We start from the raw sequence: 20,055 nt of genomic DNA, 5'->3' as shown, positions 1-20,055 counted from the left end.
AGCTGTAATATAAAGCAGAATTTCAGAGGGGTCTGGGGGTGCAACCCCCAGAAGCTACAGGATTTTTGCAATTTGAAGGCTTGAAGACAGCCTAAAATTATGCTAAAAACATGAAAAATGTTAAAAATAACAATGCCAATCTATACTGCAACTTTTCCCCAAGATTTTTAAAAAGTTATTTTTCAGCAGGGGGGGGGGGGGGATAGCCCCACCCGGACCCCCTTAGAATCGCCTATGTTAAAGGCACCAGTAATGTAAATTGTAGCTCATATTAGGAGACTCTCAGTCTGTATGCACATTGCAATTTGATCAGTTTCATGTGTGTACTGAAATGTTGACGGTGTTACTATGCAGAATGCAAAATTACACTATTCACAACAGTTTTTACTGGATTAATAAAAAGTACACAAACTAGATGAACAAAAAAATTGGAAATTTTACAATGGGAATAGGGATCACTGAAAAAAGCCTCAAAACAAGAAGGGATTGCTGGGGTGGTAATGTAAACCACAAATCCCTATTTTGACTCTCTGTTGGTGGTAATGTAAACCACACACTTCTCACTTCAAAATGACAGAGCATGTAAATAAAACTTTATGACAGAGTCATAATAGGGATTTGTGGTTTACATTACCACCCCAGCAATCCCTTCTTGTTTTGTGGCTTTTTTCAGCGATCCCTATTTCTTATTTTAAAATTTCCAATTTTTTTATTCATCTAATACTAGTGAATCCCAATATTGGCCATTTGGATAATCACTTATTGATGCATCACTACTACGTATATCTAAATCAGACATGGGGCCAAGTACTCGAGTATTTGTAGTAAAGTAAGTGAGACCATATGGGTGCACACCCATCAATTTTGATCACTAATTAACAATGTTTTTCTCAATAGCTTTCTTGAAAGAAGCTTGAGAGGTTAAAATTTTACCTTCATTCCAGCCTTACTACAAACCGCAAACACATTCCCAAATGGTGAGCATGATGGCTCCACGTAAGTTTCTTGAGTATGTTTGACTGCATTAATCAAACTTTTGATTTGTGATGATGTGTGATGCCTGTGATCTCAGCAGATGAGAGTCACTTGAGCTGGACAAAATGCAACCCAATTGACAAAGATAATTTGTTTGACCAAACCTACTTGTCTCTCTCTCTCTCTCTCTCTCTCTCTCTCTCTCTCTCTCTCTCTCTCTCTCTCTCTCTCTCTCTCTCTCTCTCTCTCTCTCTCTCTCTCTCTCTCTCACATACACACGCAACACACACGCAACACATACACATGCAACACACACACGCGCAACACACACGCGCAACACACACACACACAAAAAGCAAAGATAAAGCAAAGCCTATCGCAGCCATACAGAGCACAGTTATTGCTGCTCAGTGAACCAGCACTGGGATGCCTGTGCACCACTCAGGCGCTTGAGTCTTGTGCAGGCAAATCCTCCTGGGGCAAGGCTAGTAACCCGCAGGAGGACTGCCCAGGACTCATGGAGAGAGGTCGCGGAACCCAAAGTTCCACAACGACCTCAACACCACTAAGCGAGACAAGGACAGTTGGGCATTTGCTTCCCCAGTTAATACGAGGTACCCATTGATGTTACAGCTGGGTGGGCTGCTTCCCCAGTTGACACTAGGCCACCAGGTCCCCATTAACAGCTGGGTAGACTGAAGCAATGTGAAGTTTCTTGCTCAAAGAAACAACAACAACACCAAAGTGGCATAGCTGAGAATCGAACCTGGAACCTTTTGATCACCAGCAGATGCCCTAACCACTTGGCTATGCTGCCTCACTACACACACACACACACGCACGCACACACACACACACACGCAACACACACAGACATACTACACATACACATAAATGGTTTAGAAAACAATTTCAGGAAAATAGGTTTGTGCCCACAGCCAGCCTGTAGTGGCCGCACGCCTGGCTTAAGGAAATTAGGCGTGCTCATATTCATGTGAACAATTTGACTTAGTCATTCTATATTGGATTCTGTTATAGTCAAAGGTAAATGTTATATCACTATAGAAATTCACTTGGGTACCAATGATGCATAAGTTAATGATGGTTTTTATTTGTGTACCTTACAAGTCTTGACTACAAAGTACTATCTGTACACTTACTTTACAGAAACACTTGGATGACTGCCAGTTCAAGGTAATAGCATGTGAGAATCGTGGATGTGGGGAACGAGTGCTACTATCAGAGTTAGAATTACACTTAAAGGAGGAATGTCTTCATCGACAAGTGCAGTGTAAGGATTGTGGCAAGAAGATGTCCTTCATTGAACTACAGGTGTGTAGTATGGTAGTGTTGTGTTGTGGGTGATGTGGTGATACTTACAGGAACACACTGAACTGTGTCCTAATGCTCCTAAAGTGTGTGAGAACTGTAAAAAGAAAGTACCAGCATCAGAGGTAAAAAGAGCGGTGTATGTATGTGGTATATGTGGATATGAACACTGTACAGAAGCCTCCACAGTATTGAATAATACAATATAGTCATGATAATATTTTGTTACCAGGCAGCATACCATTGCTAATGTGTATTAGTTTTGATATTTTAGAATAAACTATGCCTTTATGCTTAGTTTCTGGTGCTCGTTCTTTTCTAGGCCTGAGCTTGGCTAATTACTGAACTTGAACTGAGCAATCACTGCATAACTGGGCCTGGCATGAGTACTGGGCCTGAGCAATTACCATTGTTGTATGACCAAAATTGTCTCCAGATTCAAACTTGTTGCTATGCATGCTGAGTGTGTTAGTGCATGGCATCATTTGATAAGCACTGCAAGGTCTGCTTCACTGCTTTAAGTTTCTAGCTAATCATGTAGCTTATAATGGTGCATAACTGAAGTGCACAACTGATATGCAACACTGGCAGTAGTCTTCTGTCCACCTACACAATAATTTTGAATGGCATCTGTAGAATCAGGAGCGCATCAAGTCCTATAGGCAAGGAGCATGTAACTCTGTAAACAGCAAAATTCAAACATGGCTGCTGTGTGGTATAAAAAGTAACTTATAAACTTCCTTATTAGGACATTAAACAATGAAGTCGAATTGCACAACAGAAGAATAGTAGCACAGGCATAATAGGGTAGTCTTTCTGTCTTCACAGGTGATGTGAAGTTACTTAACTTGATCATTGTAAAGTTATCCTTTTACTTGATGGCTGCCTGTTGAAGAATACGATGAAGTGGTGGTTCATTTTGCACATTCCTGTTGTCAAGAGTTCATAATATATATACTAAGGAGAGTATCCTACTCTCATATACCCCTGTAGAAAGGCGCATCGTGAAGTTATGACGTAACGACAAGATGTTGTGGTTTGTGACGTACTGGAAGCCGTAAAAGTGTAAGAATCTTTTACACCGTTTCACACTTGCGATGCTCAGGATAGCCGTATTCACGAATGGCCTAGTAAGAAACGCCTACGAAGCGGTCTTAACCCATGAAGGAACGATTGTAGTTGGGTGAGAAACGCTTAGAGCTGGAGTTAATTTGGTTGCTAACGACGTTGGTAGGCACGCGTTCAATCGATACCGTGTTCAACTAATGACATCATTAATTATACAAAGAAAAACGGGCGAACTCAGAAGTGTTACGTCATAACTTCACGATACGCCTTTCTACAGGGGTATATGAGAGTAGGATACTCTCCTTAGTATATATATTATCAAGAGTAAATAATGGAAGAGAGAGTATCTAACTGCCGCATGGACCATCAAAAATGAGCGCGTAAAGTCCTGATGGCATCGGTAGGCTTCTTTAACCACGCCTTGATAGGTGACGATTAACCAGCATGCATAAGGCGCTCCAAACGTAATTTATACGCAAAGCGCGTGTGATTAATTTTATAAATCACGTCACACGTGATTTGTCTGACAATGAAGCCAGCAACGAGAAGGAAGTGCAGTGCTAAGAAAAACCCTTGCCAACAAGCGAAACGGACCAGCAGTGGAAGAGGAAGGAGTGACCAGATAGTTTCATCAACAGGAACAGATAAAGCGAAGAAGCCAGCGGCACCGAGATCCGCCAAAGGAAAGAAACGACCCGCTACCACCGAGGCTACCACCAACTCGGAAGCAACACACCACAACGAAGAAGACCACGCGCCAGTAACCAAAAGAACACGCAAGATTTTGAATAAAAAGGAGAGGGAAAGTTTATTGCGCCATTTAAATAGCGTTGACGATGTCACTCTAGCAGACGCTGTTAACGTGAGACTGAGTGAAGTTCAGTTGTTCAGCACAAAATTGAAGAATTTTGCAGATACATTGTGTAAAAATGAGCAGCTCCTCCAGGATATTGCAACTCACCACCACTGCCGTTTTTCTGAGTTATATGTGGAGTGTAAGAAAGAGTCTGATCCATTTGTGCAGTTGCAATTTCAGTGGCATCGGTACTGCAGTGCTTTCTTGTTGCCTAGAATGTACACATTGGATTGTATTAATTTTGACGAAACCAGTGAAAGCTCACTGGTATCATTGCGAAATAAGTGGTTGAGTTTTTGTGAGGTAAATGATGTACCAGTTGAGAGTAACCCTGTGATGATATCTATGTCATCGGCTATTTATGCAGTCCTACTAGAGCGAGCAAGGGAGTACCAAACCAGTCTGATCTCTGAGCCTGGATCATCAAAGACTGTGGTCGGAATTGAGGGTGATGATGTTTACTTTAGGTTTGGTGGTGCAGCACTATGTGACATGCTTCACCTTCACTATAAACAGATTAAGGGCTGCAGTGATGCTCAGAGAGATAAGTTGTCACAAGAGATAACAATATTGCAATCTATTAATACAAAAGATAAATCCAAAATACCCGAATATCTGAAGTATCGTGACCGAGGTTACATGTACTTCCCTGACATCAGCTTCATACCTTTTATCAGACAAGTAGATGAAGTAGTGAAAGGGGTTGTTAGTGAGGAAAAAATGGAAGGGGATGGAGGACAAATAATCAAGGTACATATGTCCAAGTGTAAAAATGGAATTTACACCTGGTACGGCCACATATGTAAAACTGTGTTTGTTAAACTAGAATGTCTTTTGTAGGCGGCACACGAAAAGATTAAATCGTGCTCAAGTCTTGAGGGATGCTTTCTGTCTACTCTGTCAAAGCGACTGCCAAACATGGATACATTCAGCACAGAGGCACTGGACAATGTTTTCACTGTTTTCACTCGCAAATTATGCAACACAAGGATCCAAGAATTCATTTCAAGTACTAAACAGCAAATGGCATCCAAAAAAGGACTAGCGTCTACTGTAGATACTAATTTAAGGCCAATGTTACTAGCTCAACATACAAAATTAGAAAGTAAATTTGTCAATAACAAAGGAAAATGATACACAGTGTATGTATGTAAATTTGTGCAATCATGTTGTGTTAATCATTGTGTGAATCTTTCTTATTATATTTCTTCCTTGATAGGGGTATTTCAATTGTACTCAATGTGTCGTCCCTGTATCCCTTTCCACTGTGATGGTCCGTAAAACATTGTTTTACAAGATGTGCAGCTCTGGCAGTGGAAAAGTTAGCTGAATCTAATTTGCCTCCAGCGTTATGCTTATATTGGCTGAATAAGCTCTCGACTGCTGACCCGGAGAGACGTAGTGGAGATATAAAATATGTAGGATATGTCTCTCTGAACCATTGACACAGAGCTCTGAAGCTGTATACATCAATCCGAAGGAGGTCCCAAGCTATAAAGAATGTAAACACGACATCAAGAATTGTTACACAAATCATGCACAATAAAGATGAACTAGGGCTCAATTTATAGTATCAAGGGTTAGTAAAGGAAGAGCGTGTATGTATGTGCAATGGTGTGAGACTTACTTTGCCATGACAGAAAAGACTTCTGCGTGGTCGAAGTGTGGGAAAAGTTTGGATCTGTCCAAGAAACATTTGGTAAACAACATTCAAGTACACTGTGGAACCTCTCTTTGATCATTAATTTTTGGAAACCTACTTTCTGAGGTAAAAATGTATACCTTTTGGGTCCTATTTTGATATACAGGAAGGCCTGATGCTTACTCCTGCCTTTAGTCAAGACTAAATGATGGAATTTACTCTTGCTTCAATGAAGTGTCTAAGAGAGGTTTCAGTGTAAACATGTATACATACCTATTTTCAAAATGGAATCTAGCCAATCGGTAAAATAACTGAAGCCCTTGTCAATATTCTTCAGAACTTTTGCATCAGCACTTCTAACTCGGTCGTGGCTCAGAAATCCTTGTTCAAATAGTAAATTGCAGGCCTCTAAATACGACAACGTCTCCTTAGCGGTTAACACATCTTCGGGTAATGGGTCCTGGTGGGTGTACCAATAAAGTTCCCCCTACACTTGTTCTTGCTACGATACAAAAAAGGGTATTTCATAAACAAAAATGAAATTAAAGCTCACCTGCATGATCTTGGCCGGATGGACATTCAGCTTTGTCCACGCATCGCGTAAGCAGTGAGCTTCCTTCAGACAAGGGACCATCCTGGTGCAACCTTGACTAACTCTGGCCAATTCTCGTTGGTATAAATCCATAATTGTTTGCCATCCAAACATTAGATTGTCGCCACGTCTAAATTGTTTCGTACCATTTCATTTGGACGAAAACAATGCGTTTACCATGTTCTTCAGCTGTAAAATAAAATTAAAATTGAATTCAACACTAGCATATTAATTACCTGATGTGATGGACAAATTAGCCAAAAGATCTTCTGGGGTGGATTATAAGGATTGATCATCCAAGGTGTCACCTTGAATTTATCTTCACTATCTTCTGTCACCGAGTAGGCACCATGGCAGCCATGATTAGCCTTTATTGCTGCAACGTTAGCAGATCCACCATCGCAAACTAAAACACTTGTCTTAAGACCATACAGCTGGAGCAGTTCAATGGTCTCAAATACACATGCTACAACAAACTGACAATCCACAGTAGATGGTGATGTAAAATATGGACCCACAATGTCAAATTCACTAGTTAGATCTCTCCAAATAAACTGTAAAATGTAGGAAGTCTGCTTGTTGGCTTCAGGACTTTTCAGTAAAGCGTATACATCATTCAGAGATGCCAAGTCATTCGGCGTCATTGCCAATCCTACCAGCTGATGGCTGCGAGAATTCCATACCAGTTGACATGCAACTTTCACTTCGTCAAAGATGACAGCTCCATCAGCTTTAGGTTCCTGTTTTCCAAGTTGTCTGCACTTTTCTTTGTAAACTAAATATCGAGTAACTTGCTCGGCAATGCAAGTAGTGCTAGCACCAGGGTCGTGTATAAATGTCCCGGTATAAGACTGTAGTGTGGACTTTGCAGGAAGCTTGAGAATGCTGAACTGTTTTAAAGCCTCATAAGCAGATGGGCTTCTTATGTAGACGGCTAACGCTGAAGTAAAATATATATATAAACACACAATGAAATTAAACACACAACTTACCCATGCGTATGGTTATCATACTCCAGCGGTTTCCTCATCCACCACTGCCTACATAACACAGTTATTTGCATATGAGTTTAAGTTTCATTATACAACGTACTATTTGTAGCTTGGTCGCTAGCAAACTCATTCCTTTGACGTTCCTTATCTGTGATCCAGATGTCTTGCATAACTTTTCTGACACCATGCTCATCCCCTTCTTTGTAAAGCATCTCTAGATCATGTGTCCCTATATTCTCCATAATCTGACACATTTCACTGTGCTGTTCATCATCAAGGGTCACTTCACTTTCCTCATACTTCTGCAACTTTTGTATATTATTCGTTCGCTCGTATTGTGCAAGTGTCCTGCGTTTGGCTTGACTAGCTGGGCTCATGTATGATAGCCGTGCTCTGGATGAAGGCTTCTGCCTTTTGATTTTCCGTGTTGGAGTCTCTTTCTTTGTTCTCTCTTTCTGATGCTCCAAATCTGTGATAAGCCTTTTACATGCAGAACACTTCACTTCTATTGCATCTTTTTCCATTTCTCTGTCATTGTGTGCCAGCTTAAATAACATCTTGCAATTTACAGAATCAACCCGATGGAAGGGGAAATCATGAAGTCGCACAGATTGGACATGGAAGCGAATAACATCATAGTATTCCTTGTTGTAGTGATCCGGCTCAATACCTGGGCAGAATTTGAAATTTGACTTGTCTTCAATAATTTGGCACAACTCCCTGATCTCTGCCACAGTTTCAAAACTAGAACGTTTCCACTCCTTCATCAGCACATGCACCGTATAGGATTTATAGTGTACAGCTATCTGAACACGAGACACAGCTCCAAATGGAGGATGCTTGAAAAGCCGACGCTGGGTGATTAGTAACACAGGAACCAACTTATCGGCATCGTGTACCTGGCTAACAGTGAATACAAGGTCAGGAAAGCATCCACTGAGTTCATCAAAAATCTTAGTCAAAAATAATTCTTGATCTTCCACTGAGACAGAAGGAATTTCATCATGATGGCCACTACTCACTATGTGCTCACTCCTCGCATCATCATTAGCTTCATTCGCCAGTGTAACCACGTGCCCGCTGGTTGGGGTTGTAAACAGTTGTCCATCTGTTTCACATTCACTCTCTTGCTGCTGAACAGCAATAAAACTGGCTTCAATCGAGCCAGAGTCGTCCCTCACAATGTCTCTTCGTGCGGATAAATAGAGAGCGCCACAACCTGTCTGAATGAACATATTTTCTTACTAAATAAAGCTTTTTTAAGTAGTAACAAGCTCACCTCTTTGTCTCTCTGGTGGTTCTCGCCATGGTCTGTAAGGCTGATGGTTCCAACAACACTCGTAGTGGGCGTAGACTGCGAGGTAGCCTGCGTAGATGCGGCAACATTACCGTTGGAAATCGCTTCGCCTGAAACTTCACCGCTCCGTCCTTCACTCTCAGGCATTAGTGAGCCTCTGTAACTAGATTCAGGTTGACAATTCTAAGGTTACGTCTGAGGCGTAGACCGAAACATAGAATATGTAGAGGAGCCATTGGGAATCACTTCGTCTGCAATTTCACCGCTCCGACCTTCACTCTCTGCCAGCACACGTAGGCCCCATAGCACCACGCACTGCTGTGCGGCTCGTCTAGGCGCGGCTGTCTTCTGTACCAGACGTGTTGATAAGCCTCTAATCAATGCTTCCATAATTTGCGAGATTTTACTAACAAATCCGATTAACTCTACGCGCTCATTTTTGATGGTCTATGCGGCAGTTAGATACTCTCTCTTCCATTATTTACTCTTGATATTATGAACTCTTGCTGTTGTGTATAATGATGGTGTAACCAATGATATACATAGTAACACTTGATGCCATGTTTGAATTTTGCCTTATGGATTTATTTAGTAATATATGGAGTTACACGCTCTCTTGTCCATAGGATTTGATGTGCTCTTGATATGACATCACATGTTCTTTTTTTCCAGTTTCTCCAACACATCAACGAATGCGAATTCATCAAGTGTGTGTGTGGAGATACAGGTTTTAAGGTAATTACATACTAGTGCTTGAGTCTGATTGTGATATTGTGTTTATGCTACCATAATTGACCGATGATAGTTGTGTAGGTATGACTAATTATAAATTGGTCTCTTTCTTGTGAAGAATTGTTAATAACTCAGTGACAGTTTATTGCTCAGTTGGATATACTCCCAAGCCCACACCAATAGTATAATATAGTATGATAGTACTGTATATTAGAGGTTTGGCCAAAAATATCATCCTTAATAATTATATAATTATCCCTTTCGATACCAAATTAATTTAAGTCTGCGTATCACTTAAACCAGGATATTTTGACCAAATTCATAACTACTTTTATAAAATTCCTATCTCAGTGGTATTAAATGATATTCATGAAAATATTTGACTAAAAATTAACTATAGCACATACTTCAAGACAAAATGACTTGTATGGATTCTGGGGGTGATTTTGGGGGGTTACACGACCTCTATTTAACGCGTTGACGAAATACAGTATTTTTATACTGTCTTATCCAATTTTTTTGTACAATCTGAACCAAAAATAGCTGAATCAAAAATTATTCAAAATAAATACAACTCCTAAGGTTTCTCATGTGTACAATGTCTCGTCTATTTACAAAAAGACATACAAACAATGACTAACTACTACATGATAATATATGCATATTTACACACAATTATAACTAACTTATGTATATACTAACTACGTGCTTCTAATTAATAAACCAGTTTAGTGTGATACTCCATGAAGCATGGTTCAGCACACAAAGCAACATTACACTCAACGCACATGTACTTTGTGTCAGTACGATGTTGAGTCTTATGAGTAGTATGCTGACAAACATGACATCTATAGTGTAACAAAAGTTGACATTGTTGTGTAGTTCACATCTGGCAACACACCTTCTTCTTGTCCGTGAGCCTTGAACTCTTTCAGGCACACGAGAAGGAAAATGTTGACCTACATATAATAAAACAATGTACTACATGACAAAATATGACAGCAAAATTTACCAGTGAGACATAGTGGTGATTCTCCTGATGATCGTGGACGTCCTGAGGTCTCTCTACTGGAGGAGTGTGCCTGGATGATCTGCTTTGCTGCTGCCGGTTTGAACTTATAAAAACTATGTTTTTTACCAATATTGTGCTGATATAAAATGTATGCATTATACATTGCCATGTCAATAAGGTGAAAAACCAACTTTTTGTACCACTTTCTGGTTTTACGAACACATTCGGCTAAGCTTATTTGCATGTCAGATTTGTCCACTGCTCCCATGGAATTTATATAATCGGTAACACATTGGGGTTTGTGTATTGTTTCCTTTGTTTTATGGTGCACTTTATTTGTGTCAACAATAATGGGAGTGTGGATGGTTGATAGCATACGCACATCTCGCTTGTCATGCCAAGTCAAAGCCAATAGTTCATCACTATGATAATAGTCAATCTCTCCCCTTTTTAGCTTCTTTGTAAACTTTGGCATTTCTTTTCTGTTAGGTCATACAGTACCACAAGCACCAGTTGCTTTACTAAAAAACAAGTGACCAAATAGTGCAGGACTTGAATAAAAATTATCTACATATATTACATGTCCTTGTTCTAAATAAGGATTAAGTAACCTTCGAAACGAAATCGATTTGGAGTGAAGCTGTATGTATTGTGTGACGCATATACGAGATACATTCTGAAATTTTTTGTTTATTCAGGAGGGAAAGAAATAGAATATACTCACAATGAGGCATTAGGAAAGAGTGGATCCATTGTTACAAGTTATATACTGCTTGAAAAAAAGCCTTCCTTTCCATAAAAGAAGGCTTTTGTAAATGCAGAGATCCTTGAAAGGCTTGAAGGCAGCAGTAAAATTATGTACTAAGCCATCAAGAATTGGTCTAACCTTCCAAACTCTATCTTCACTGCTACTACTGGAACTGGAGTTGTCTACAAAATGTAATACCTTCAAAATTTGGAAGAAGGTATTACGGTCCATAACCTTCCCAAAATAAGGGGTGTAAAGCACTTCATCTTTGGACCAATAGTCCAGCATTTGTCTTTTTGATATCAACCCCATCAAAACCACAACAGCAATAAATGTGTAAATCTGGCCAGGCAACCCAAGTGGAAAGCCCAGCCTTTTTCTTGTATTCAGGGTCAGCAATAAGTGCATTGGCATACTTATTGGTTTCCTTGCAAACATGTGAGACTAATTCACCATCAAACAAAAGAGTAAAGTACTCTGATTCTTTAGCATCAGCAGGAAGCTTATTAGATGGTTGTATACCACACTGTGTGCTATCAAAAGATTTCAATGCCTTGGGTGTAAATCGCCCTGTATTACTCCACTTACGCTCTGGTACACTTCCTTTTCTTTTCACGCATTTTGCGCGTTTAGCATGTGGTTCCTGTTCTTCTTCAGACTGCTCTGATTCACCACTGGTTTTGCCGTGGCTATTGTCTTCATCACTACTAGGTTTGTCTGCAGTTGTAACCTCCCTTTGTGCTTCCCTTTCACGAGTAAATCGACTAGAAGGGCCCGGTTTGTCATCAGCAGATGTCTCTTCGGAATCGCTGTCTTCTTCCTCGTGGCTGTACTCTGTTCCGGAAGAATAACGACTGTAATCTTCCTCAGTACCAAGAACAATATCAGACTCGGTGCAAGAGTCCAAATCATCGTCACTTTCTGATAAATACACCATAAAGGCACCGATATCAGATGAAGGAAATCCAGTCGCCATTGTTCAACTCTACCACGAAAAATACCTTTAGTAAAAGTGCAGTATAGGTGCTTATAATGGAAAATTGTTACAGAGACGCTTATTTTTGTATGGTGAGTGTGACAGTTCAAAAGAAACTTGGAAGACGCACCGGTTCGTTCATGGAGTTATGTGTATGAATTTAATTAACGCACCAGTGCGTTCATGGTATCGAAAGGGTTAATCCAACAAGTGAATGTATTACAGTATAATGCTCTCAATAGCAGCTTGATGTGTTATATTGAATTACATCAAGCAATTATTAGTATTACACTTATTTGTCAAAGTACTGCCCCATGTGTCGAGGATTGACCGACTCTATATAGTTAGATTACTGTTGTGACTTTCATTTATGTACTAGGTTAGGTTAGGTATCATGTATGTATGTAATTGTGGTTTTGAGTTTGGGTCACGTGAGTAGTAAAGTCCTTGGCACGTGTTGGCGCTTGGATCATCTCCGCTCTACCAGTTGATGAAACACTCCTCCTAGATATCTGTAACATGGTGCTGTGACGCAAGTAACTTCGCGAAGTTTGTAACCTCGAGCAGTCTTCTGACCTCTTCTAACCTCAAACGGAAATGTTTGGTACCGTGGCATTGGATTCAAACGGTACCCGCAGAGCAAGCATTTCATTCAATTGAACATTTATTGTTTGTAGTCTTCCTTTCCAGAAGAACCTGCCATGGACGAAATCCAGCGTCTGAACTGCAGCTTACCGCTCCCATGTAACACGCACTCTTAAGAAACTTGACGATGTTTTAGAGAAAGATGACCCCCTTTCAGACCCTGACATTGCTAAGCTGACTTGTCATATGGAACAACTAACCCAGAAGAAAGTAGTGTTACAACAGTTGAACACTCAAATAGCTGCAGCATTGCAGACCAGTGATGATCTACAGAGTGACATCTTAGAATCAGAAGAAATCCAAGATACCATTATGGAATATGTCAGCATGGTTAAGCATCGTGTGGAGTCAACTCGTCCACCTCCACCGGCTTCACGCCCATTAGATGCTACTGCTCCAGTGTTCACACCAACAGTACCTACAAGAGAACCTGTAAGTCGCCTACCCAAGCTAAGTTTGCCAACCTTTTCAGGAGATACATTAATGTGGCAAAGTTTCCGAGATTCCTTTGACACAGCTGTGCACAACTGTCCCTCAATTACCAAGATACAGAAGTTTAACTACCTAAAAGCACAGCTACACGGAGATGCTTTAAGGACAATTGCAGGATTGCCACTTACAGAAAGCAACTATGACGATGCCATTGCCTTACTGACAAGGAAGTATGGTCAACCACACAAAATTGTCCAAGCACGTATGCAAGCCCTCATAGAAATTGCTAGCCCAACCAACTCCCTGTCTAGTCTGCAACTATTTTATGATACGATTGAGACACATATCAGAGGATTGAAAGCCCTGGGAACAACTGAGGAATCTTATGGAACTATGCTTGTCCCTATCGTACTGACTAGATTACCGATTGACATCCATAGAAATCTTGCCCATGAACATGGCAACTCTGAATGGACCATTAATCAACTCAAAGAAGCAATTCTGAAGGAGATAGGGGTACTAGAGTCTGTATTGTCACCCTTGCACAAGAACTCTTATGAAACTCATATGGACCCAATGACCACTGCTCTCCACACCAACACTAATAGTCACCATACACAACGAAGCAAGAGTAGCTGTTTGTTTTGTAAAGGGACACACCCTTCAACACGATGTGAGAAAGTGAAAGATCCTAACCAACGTCTTGAAATAGTAAAGAAGGAAAAGAATTGCTTTAACTGCTTGGGACACCACAGAGTCTCACAGTGTACATCAAAGTTCAGTTGTAAGTCCTGCAAGCAGAAACACCACTCTAGCCTTTGTGGTGCTGAATTTACCAAACCACCAGACATCACGGTAAAGCCTGAAACCACTTCACAGACTACTACTGAACAAAAGACAGCAGTTACCACCACAACAGAGACAACATCAGACAATCCAACAGCCGTCACTGCTGCAATCGTTCCACCAGGCTCTACAACTAAACCAGTTAAAAGTTCTGTTTGCTTATTGTAAACAGCAGTAGCCCCAGTTTGTGTTAATGGAAGGCGCACAAACACTAATATACTATTTGATGAGGGGGCACAACGCTCATTTATGTCCTACAAGTTAGCGCAGAAACTCAGAATCTCCCCACACAACTGTGAAAATATCAACATTTCTGCATTTGGAGGAGAACCAACAGCCTTCAAACAGCTAGGGGTGACGACCATTGATGTTGAAACACTGTCAGGAGAACATATCACCCTATCAGTTTTGTTGATGCCCATGATCGCTGCACCTTTGCAGAACACCTGCCACACCCAGTTATTACAAATGAAACATTTGAATGGTCTCCAATTAGCTAACCCAGTCACGAAGGACAGCATGTTTGAGATATCCCTATTAATTGGTGCAGACTATTACTGGCAGTTTGTGGGTGACCATATCGTAAGAGGTGAGGGTCCAACAGCCATGCAGTAAGTTAGGGTACCTTCTCTCTGGACCTCTCACCCCAGCAACCACCCCCCTGCTTGAGACTAGTGTGCTATATGTTTCCATACCAATTGAGGAGGATACTCTTTCACACCACTGGGAGGCTGAACTCACAAGTACAGATATAGGAACTGACACATCAGACCAGGACATATTTGATCGTTACCTGCAGTCTCACATCAAACGTGAAGATGACAGTGCTTACTGTGTCAAATTTCCTTGGAAACAGGACCACCCAGCCCTCCTATCCAACTACACTGTTTGTACAAAGAAGACACGCTCCTTGGCCCGTAAATTAAGTCAAGAATTCAACTTTATGATAAAATCATCCAAGAGCAAGAGCAACGAGACTTTATTGAGAGGGTGCCTGTTCCAGATCTTGCAGCAGATGTCTGCTACATACCACACCACCCAGTTAGGAAGGCGTCGCCAACAACTCCAATCCGGATTGTTTACAATTGCAGTTTCCATTCATCAAGGAATCTCAGTCTGAATGATTGTCTTCTAACTGGACCTTCGCTTTTGACTGATATGTGTGGCATTCTCCTTCGTTTTCGATCTCACCCAATTGGGATCTCCACTGATCTGGAAAAGTCCTTTCTACACATCCGTCTTGATAAAGAAGACAGGAACTATACTCGTTTTTTGTGGCTAGCTCCACCTCTTGACCCAGAGAGTGAACTTGTAGTGTACCGCTTTAAGACTGTATTGTTTGGGTCCACAAGCTCCTCGTTCATGCTCCATGCTACCCTTTGCCGTCACCTTACCACCTACAACATTCCTGTAGCAGATGACATGAAGAATAATCTATATGTTGATAACATCATTCTGGTTGTATGACTACTTTACAAGCTGTACAGTATTACAAGGAGTCAAGGTCCATAATGAATGATGCCAAATTTAACTTGAGAGCGTGGGCATCGAATTGCACAGAATTACGGACACTTTCTGCTAAAGAGGACACGGCAGACAATAACACAATTGTTAATCTGTTGGGTCTTTTGTGGAACACGTCTACAGATACCATTGGTTATATAGCGACACAGTTTGACCTCAAGGACCAACCTATCACAAAGAGAAGGGTACTTCAGCTATCATCCAAGATATACGACCCTCTTGGTTTTCTAGCACCTGTAACCATTCAAGCCAGCATATTGATGCAAGAGTTGTGGCGATGTGGTGTAAGTTGGGATGAGCCCTTACAACAGGAACATGTGGACACTTGGCAAAGGATTGTTGAACATCTACAGGATACCACAGACATTTTGCTCCTGAGGTGCTACCTAACGCCTATGAGTGATGCACCTAAGAAGTTACATGTTTTTTGCGATGCCAGTAAAAAAGCTTACGGAGCAGTGATGTACATCTGTGAGGGAGATCAGACATCCTTTGTCATGGCTAAGACAAGAGTAGTCCCAATGAAGAGCCACACTCTCCCTAGACTAGAGTTAATGGCAGCTGTTGTTGGTTCTCGCCTTTGCAAGTTCGTATTGAAGTCTCTTCACCATCTCAGTTTTGATGTTACAATGTGGTCAGATAGCCAAATCACCTTACATTGGTTACTCAGCAAGAAGAAACTACAACAGTTTGTGTCCAATCATGTCGATGAGATTCACAGGTTGTTACCCAATTTCACTTGGCATTACTGTCCCACTGAATGCAACCCAGCAGACCTCCTAACAAGAGGGATATCTTCTCAGTGCCTCAAAACATCTGATTTATGGCACCATGGCCCAGACTGGTTGAGTCAAGAATCCCAATGGCCCACCTGGAACGTCAGTGAAGTCTTGCATTTACAAGTTGAAGAAGAACTTGTCACAGATACATGCACACTGGTAACTCATTCAAGCACCACAATACCAGGTATCCATAACATTGTTCTAGTGTCAAAATACAGTACCCTACGAAGGCTACTACGAGTGTCAGCGTATGTCCTCAGATTTATCCACAATGTCAAACATCATAGCAACCACAAGATAGGACCACTGTCTACTGCAGAGTTGACACAGCACATCATCAATGGATCTATGTTTGTCAACACACATCCTTTCATAAGGAAATACACCACCTTCAGACTAACAAGGGTAAGCGAATACCTATTGTACGACAACTGCGTTTGTTCCTTGACGAACTCGGCTACTTACGCTGTGGCGGGAGGATACATAATGCGCCTGTAAGCTCTGACACCAAGTTTCCCTATCTCATGCCTAAGAGTCATCCTCTGACAAGATTAATAGTTTATGCAGTTCACCAGGAACAATTACACACTGGAGTCTCTAATACAGTGGCAGCCTTGAGACAACAGTATTGGATCCCTTCAGGCAGGCAATTAGTGAAACGGCTGCTCAGGAAATGTGTAGTTTGTCTGAAGGTACTGGGAAAGTCATATCCAATACCAGAATCACCGCCACTTCCACAATCCTGTACGAAGGAAGGTAGACCATTTGAGATTGCGGGTGTGGACTTTACTGGAGCACTTCATGTGAAGAATTCTGGATGTGACAGTAAGGTATACATATGTCTGCTCACATTTGGCCTTTCCAGAGCAATACACCTTGAAGTGGTCACAGATCTCAGTACTGAAACCTTCTTGCAGGCATTCTGTAGATTTGTTTCACGCAAATCATTACCTTCAGTGATGATATCGGATAATGCCTCAATGTTTGAATCAGCAGCAGAAGAATTAAGAAAACTACTCATTTCAAGGGAACTAGTGGAGGCCTTGATTGCAAGAGGAGTAAGATGGAATTTCATACCAAAGCGAGCCTCTTGGTATGGGGGGTTTTGGGAGAGGCTGATTGGAATGACGAAGACTGTTGCAAGGAAGGTGGTTGGTAGATCATTTATCACTCTGGAGTCGTTGCTGACCTTGGTAGTAGAGATTGAGGCTGTTTTGAACGATCGACCTTTAACTTACCAATCTGCTGACATAACTGACCCTGAACCTTTGACACCCTCCCACTTGTTGTATGGCCGTCGCATCACCACTCTTCCCTACTCTATTACTGAGAATGAGGAACTCACTGATCCCACCTATTCAACAGGTATTAGGCTCCAAGATAGGGCTCAGAGGCAAGAGCAATTACTTCAGCATTTTCAGACTCGATGGAAGAGAGAATATTTAACTGCCTTGAGAGAAGCTCACAAGGGTGGAGGTGTCAAGGAGCAAACTGTCAAAGTTGGGGATATAGTACTATTGCACGATGATGTGGCAAGAGCTCGATGGCAGTTGGCAGTTATTGAAGAGTTGATCAAGGGTTTAGATGGACTCACAAGGTCAGCTAAGATTCGCACTAAAACTGGAAGGACTAATAGACCAATTGCAAAATTATATCCACTTGAAGTGAACTCGGCTAGTGAAACCGCAGCCACTCCAGCAAGTTCAAACAATGAAACTGCTTCTACTGACAATGGTGATGTTCAAGTCTCAAGGGATGTCAACACTAGCTGTCCAAGAGTATCAAGAAGTGCTGCTACCAAGGCTCGTGAACGTATTAAGAATTAGACTAACACCTTATCCGTGGCCCCGGAGGACGTCGAGGAGTGACTGACTCTATATAGTTAGATTACTGTTGTGACTTTCATTTATGTACTAGGTTAGGTTAGGTATCATGTATGTATGTAATTGTGGTTTTGAGTTTGGGTCACGTGAGTAGTAAAGTCCTTGGCACGTGTTGGCGCTCGGATCGTCTCCACTCTACCAGTTGATGAAACGCTCCTCCTAGATATCTGTAACACCATGACCTAGCAACAATATGGTTGCTTAGCAATGATTGCTAAGTAACCATTGCTGAGACCATAGCAACGTTTGCTAGGCAATGGTTGCTAAGTGTGATTGGTCTTTTGTTGCATTAATTATTTTTGAATTTCTGTTGTCTAGTAACAGTTGCTATGGTTGTTGGATTAATTTGCAATAGGACGGATGGCTGTGGTATTTGGGATTAATAGTGTGAGCATTGTAAACAGGAAATAGTGTGAGGCGAAGCCGAGCACTATTTTCTTTCTGTTTACAATGCCCACACTATTAATCCCGAATACCACAGCCATCCATCCTATTACATATACTAATCCAGCCTCACAATACCTTCATGGTGTCTTGACAGTATTGGTTAGGTATGCCCAAAAGTGCCTTCAGTATAACCTGAAATACTACCAATAGATTGTGCTACAAAATTTTATTTTTAAAAATTATTCAGTGGAATTTCTGACTTACTGACTAATTCCTTCAGACAAGTGTAACTTGATAGTGGCTAAGACTATGGGCATGATTTATTCACTGTTTGATGTCACTTCGGTGCCTTTTGAAATGCTACAATTAGTGTTGCATCAATAATGGGTCAGGCTCAATAATTGCTATTGGTTGATACTGGGATAAAAATGTACTTAACACCTGGTAAAGATGAGTAGCTTTTGCTTGTGGTATACATTTAACTTTAGATTTTAGCCTAGAATGAGTTGTATATCAATGGTTATGTTACTAATATGAGTGATTTAATAATGATTAGGATGAGTGTTAAGTGTTGTTAGTGTATATCAGATCAGTTATCGGTACAACCTAATCCTGTTGCTTAATATCAGTTATCGGAATTTCGGCTGATTTGGTAATCGGTGCAACACTAACTGCAATATGTACAGTCAAGAATTCATAATATCATACAGTACAATAGTACTGTATAGTAGGGGTTGGTAAGAAATCATATGGTTTCGTGGATTTTCATACCTTAAAAAAAAAACGGCTTTGCAATAAGTTTGCTCGAAAAAACCACCTGGAATGCATTAGTACTGTTATAATGGTGCTGTACCTTGGGTAAACAAAGCGAAAAGTTGAATGTTTCGATGTACAGTGAGTTTTAAAAATTTCAAAATTCCCCTACATTTCATCTGCCTGCCTTCCTGCCTGCCTGCCCGCCCACCCGCCCGCCCGCCCACCCTCCCACCCGCTGTAAGACCTGATAGCACTAGGTGTACGGCTCCAGAAACTTTAGACAGCCAGGGTAATGACGGCAGATCCACAAATCTGTTGTTCTGATTACATTCTATCCACTGCATCATGCTGTTTACTTTCATCATTCATTCGTTTCTTTGTTCTTCTTGAAGGATTGTAGTGCTTAATAGTTGCGGCACACCACAACCCAAACATGTGATTTTAACGAACGTGTGCGTAAGATGAGGGTGAATGGGTGTAGTACCCAAGGAGTTGTCTCTAGCATTTATTAGACTACAACAAGTTTGATACTGAAATTTGATTGGCTGAAAACGTGGTCTCTAAATCTCGTAGAGCCACGG

The 20,055-nt window shown here is 41.1% G+C and overlaps 4 protein-coding genes across 6 annotated transcripts in view; 2 read left to right on the top strand and 2 right to left on the bottom strand.

Annotated features, from left to right (window-relative positions):
* LOC136266190 (TNF receptor-associated factor 2-like) overlaps nt 1–20,055 on the top strand; it is a 95,196-nt gene that overhangs the window by 56,644 nt on the left and 18,497 nt on the right. For all 3 annotated transcript variants that reach the window (XM_066061189.1, XM_066061188.1, XM_066061187.1), the window contains exons 5-7: nt 2,143–2,307; nt 2,358–2,429; nt 9,424–9,486. In XM_066061189.1, the coding sequence (XP_065917261.1) occupies nt 2,143–2,307; nt 2,358–2,429; nt 9,424–9,486 (300 nt within the window). The remainder of the gene's footprint in view (nt 1–2,142; nt 2,308–2,357; nt 2,430–9,423; nt 9,487–20,055) is intronic.
* Nucleotides 3,265–5,432, top strand: LOC136266195 (uncharacterized). The gene is made up of 2 exons (XM_066061196.1): nt 3,265–4,978; nt 5,069–5,432. Exons 1-2 carry the CDS (start codon nt 3,902–3,904, stop codon nt 5,360–5,362), a joined length of 1,371 nt encoding a protein of 456 aa, XP_065917268.1. The 5' UTR covers nt 3,265–3,901; the 3' UTR covers nt 5,363–5,432.
* On the bottom strand, nt 3,686–9,216 carry LOC136266196 (uncharacterized). The gene is made up of 7 exons (XM_066061197.1): nt 8,734–9,216; nt 7,455–8,677; nt 6,699–7,402; nt 6,424–6,651; nt 6,144–6,372; nt 5,856–5,909; nt 3,686–5,719 (listed from the first exon to the last, which is right to left on the bottom strand). Exons 1-2 carry the CDS (start codon nt 8,896–8,898, stop codon nt 7,532–7,534), a joined length of 1,311 nt encoding a protein of 436 aa, XP_065917269.1. The 5' UTR covers nt 8,899–9,216; the 3' UTR covers nt 3,686–5,719; nt 5,856–5,909; nt 6,144–6,372; nt 6,424–6,651; nt 6,699–7,402; nt 7,455–7,531.
* On the bottom strand, nt 10,055–11,076 carry LOC136266198 (piggyBac transposable element-derived protein 4-like). Its single transcript, XM_066061200.1, has 3 exons — nt 10,496–11,076; nt 10,385–10,442; nt 10,055–10,331 (listed from the first exon to the last, which is right to left on the bottom strand). Exons 1-3 carry the CDS (start codon nt 10,968–10,970, stop codon nt 10,199–10,201), a joined length of 666 nt encoding a protein of 221 aa, XP_065917272.1. The 5' UTR covers nt 10,971–11,076; the 3' UTR covers nt 10,055–10,198.

This window comes from Dysidea avara, chromosome 9, assembly GCF_963678975.1.
Source record: "Dysidea avara chromosome 9, odDysAvar1.4, whole genome shotgun sequence".
In the NCBI taxonomy this organism is placed as follows: domain Eukaryota; kingdom Metazoa; phylum Porifera; class Demospongiae; order Dictyoceratida; family Dysideidae; genus Dysidea; species Dysidea avara.
The sequence above is the reverse complement of the archived record's forward strand: the minus strand, read 5'-3'. Positions and strand labels throughout refer to the sequence as shown.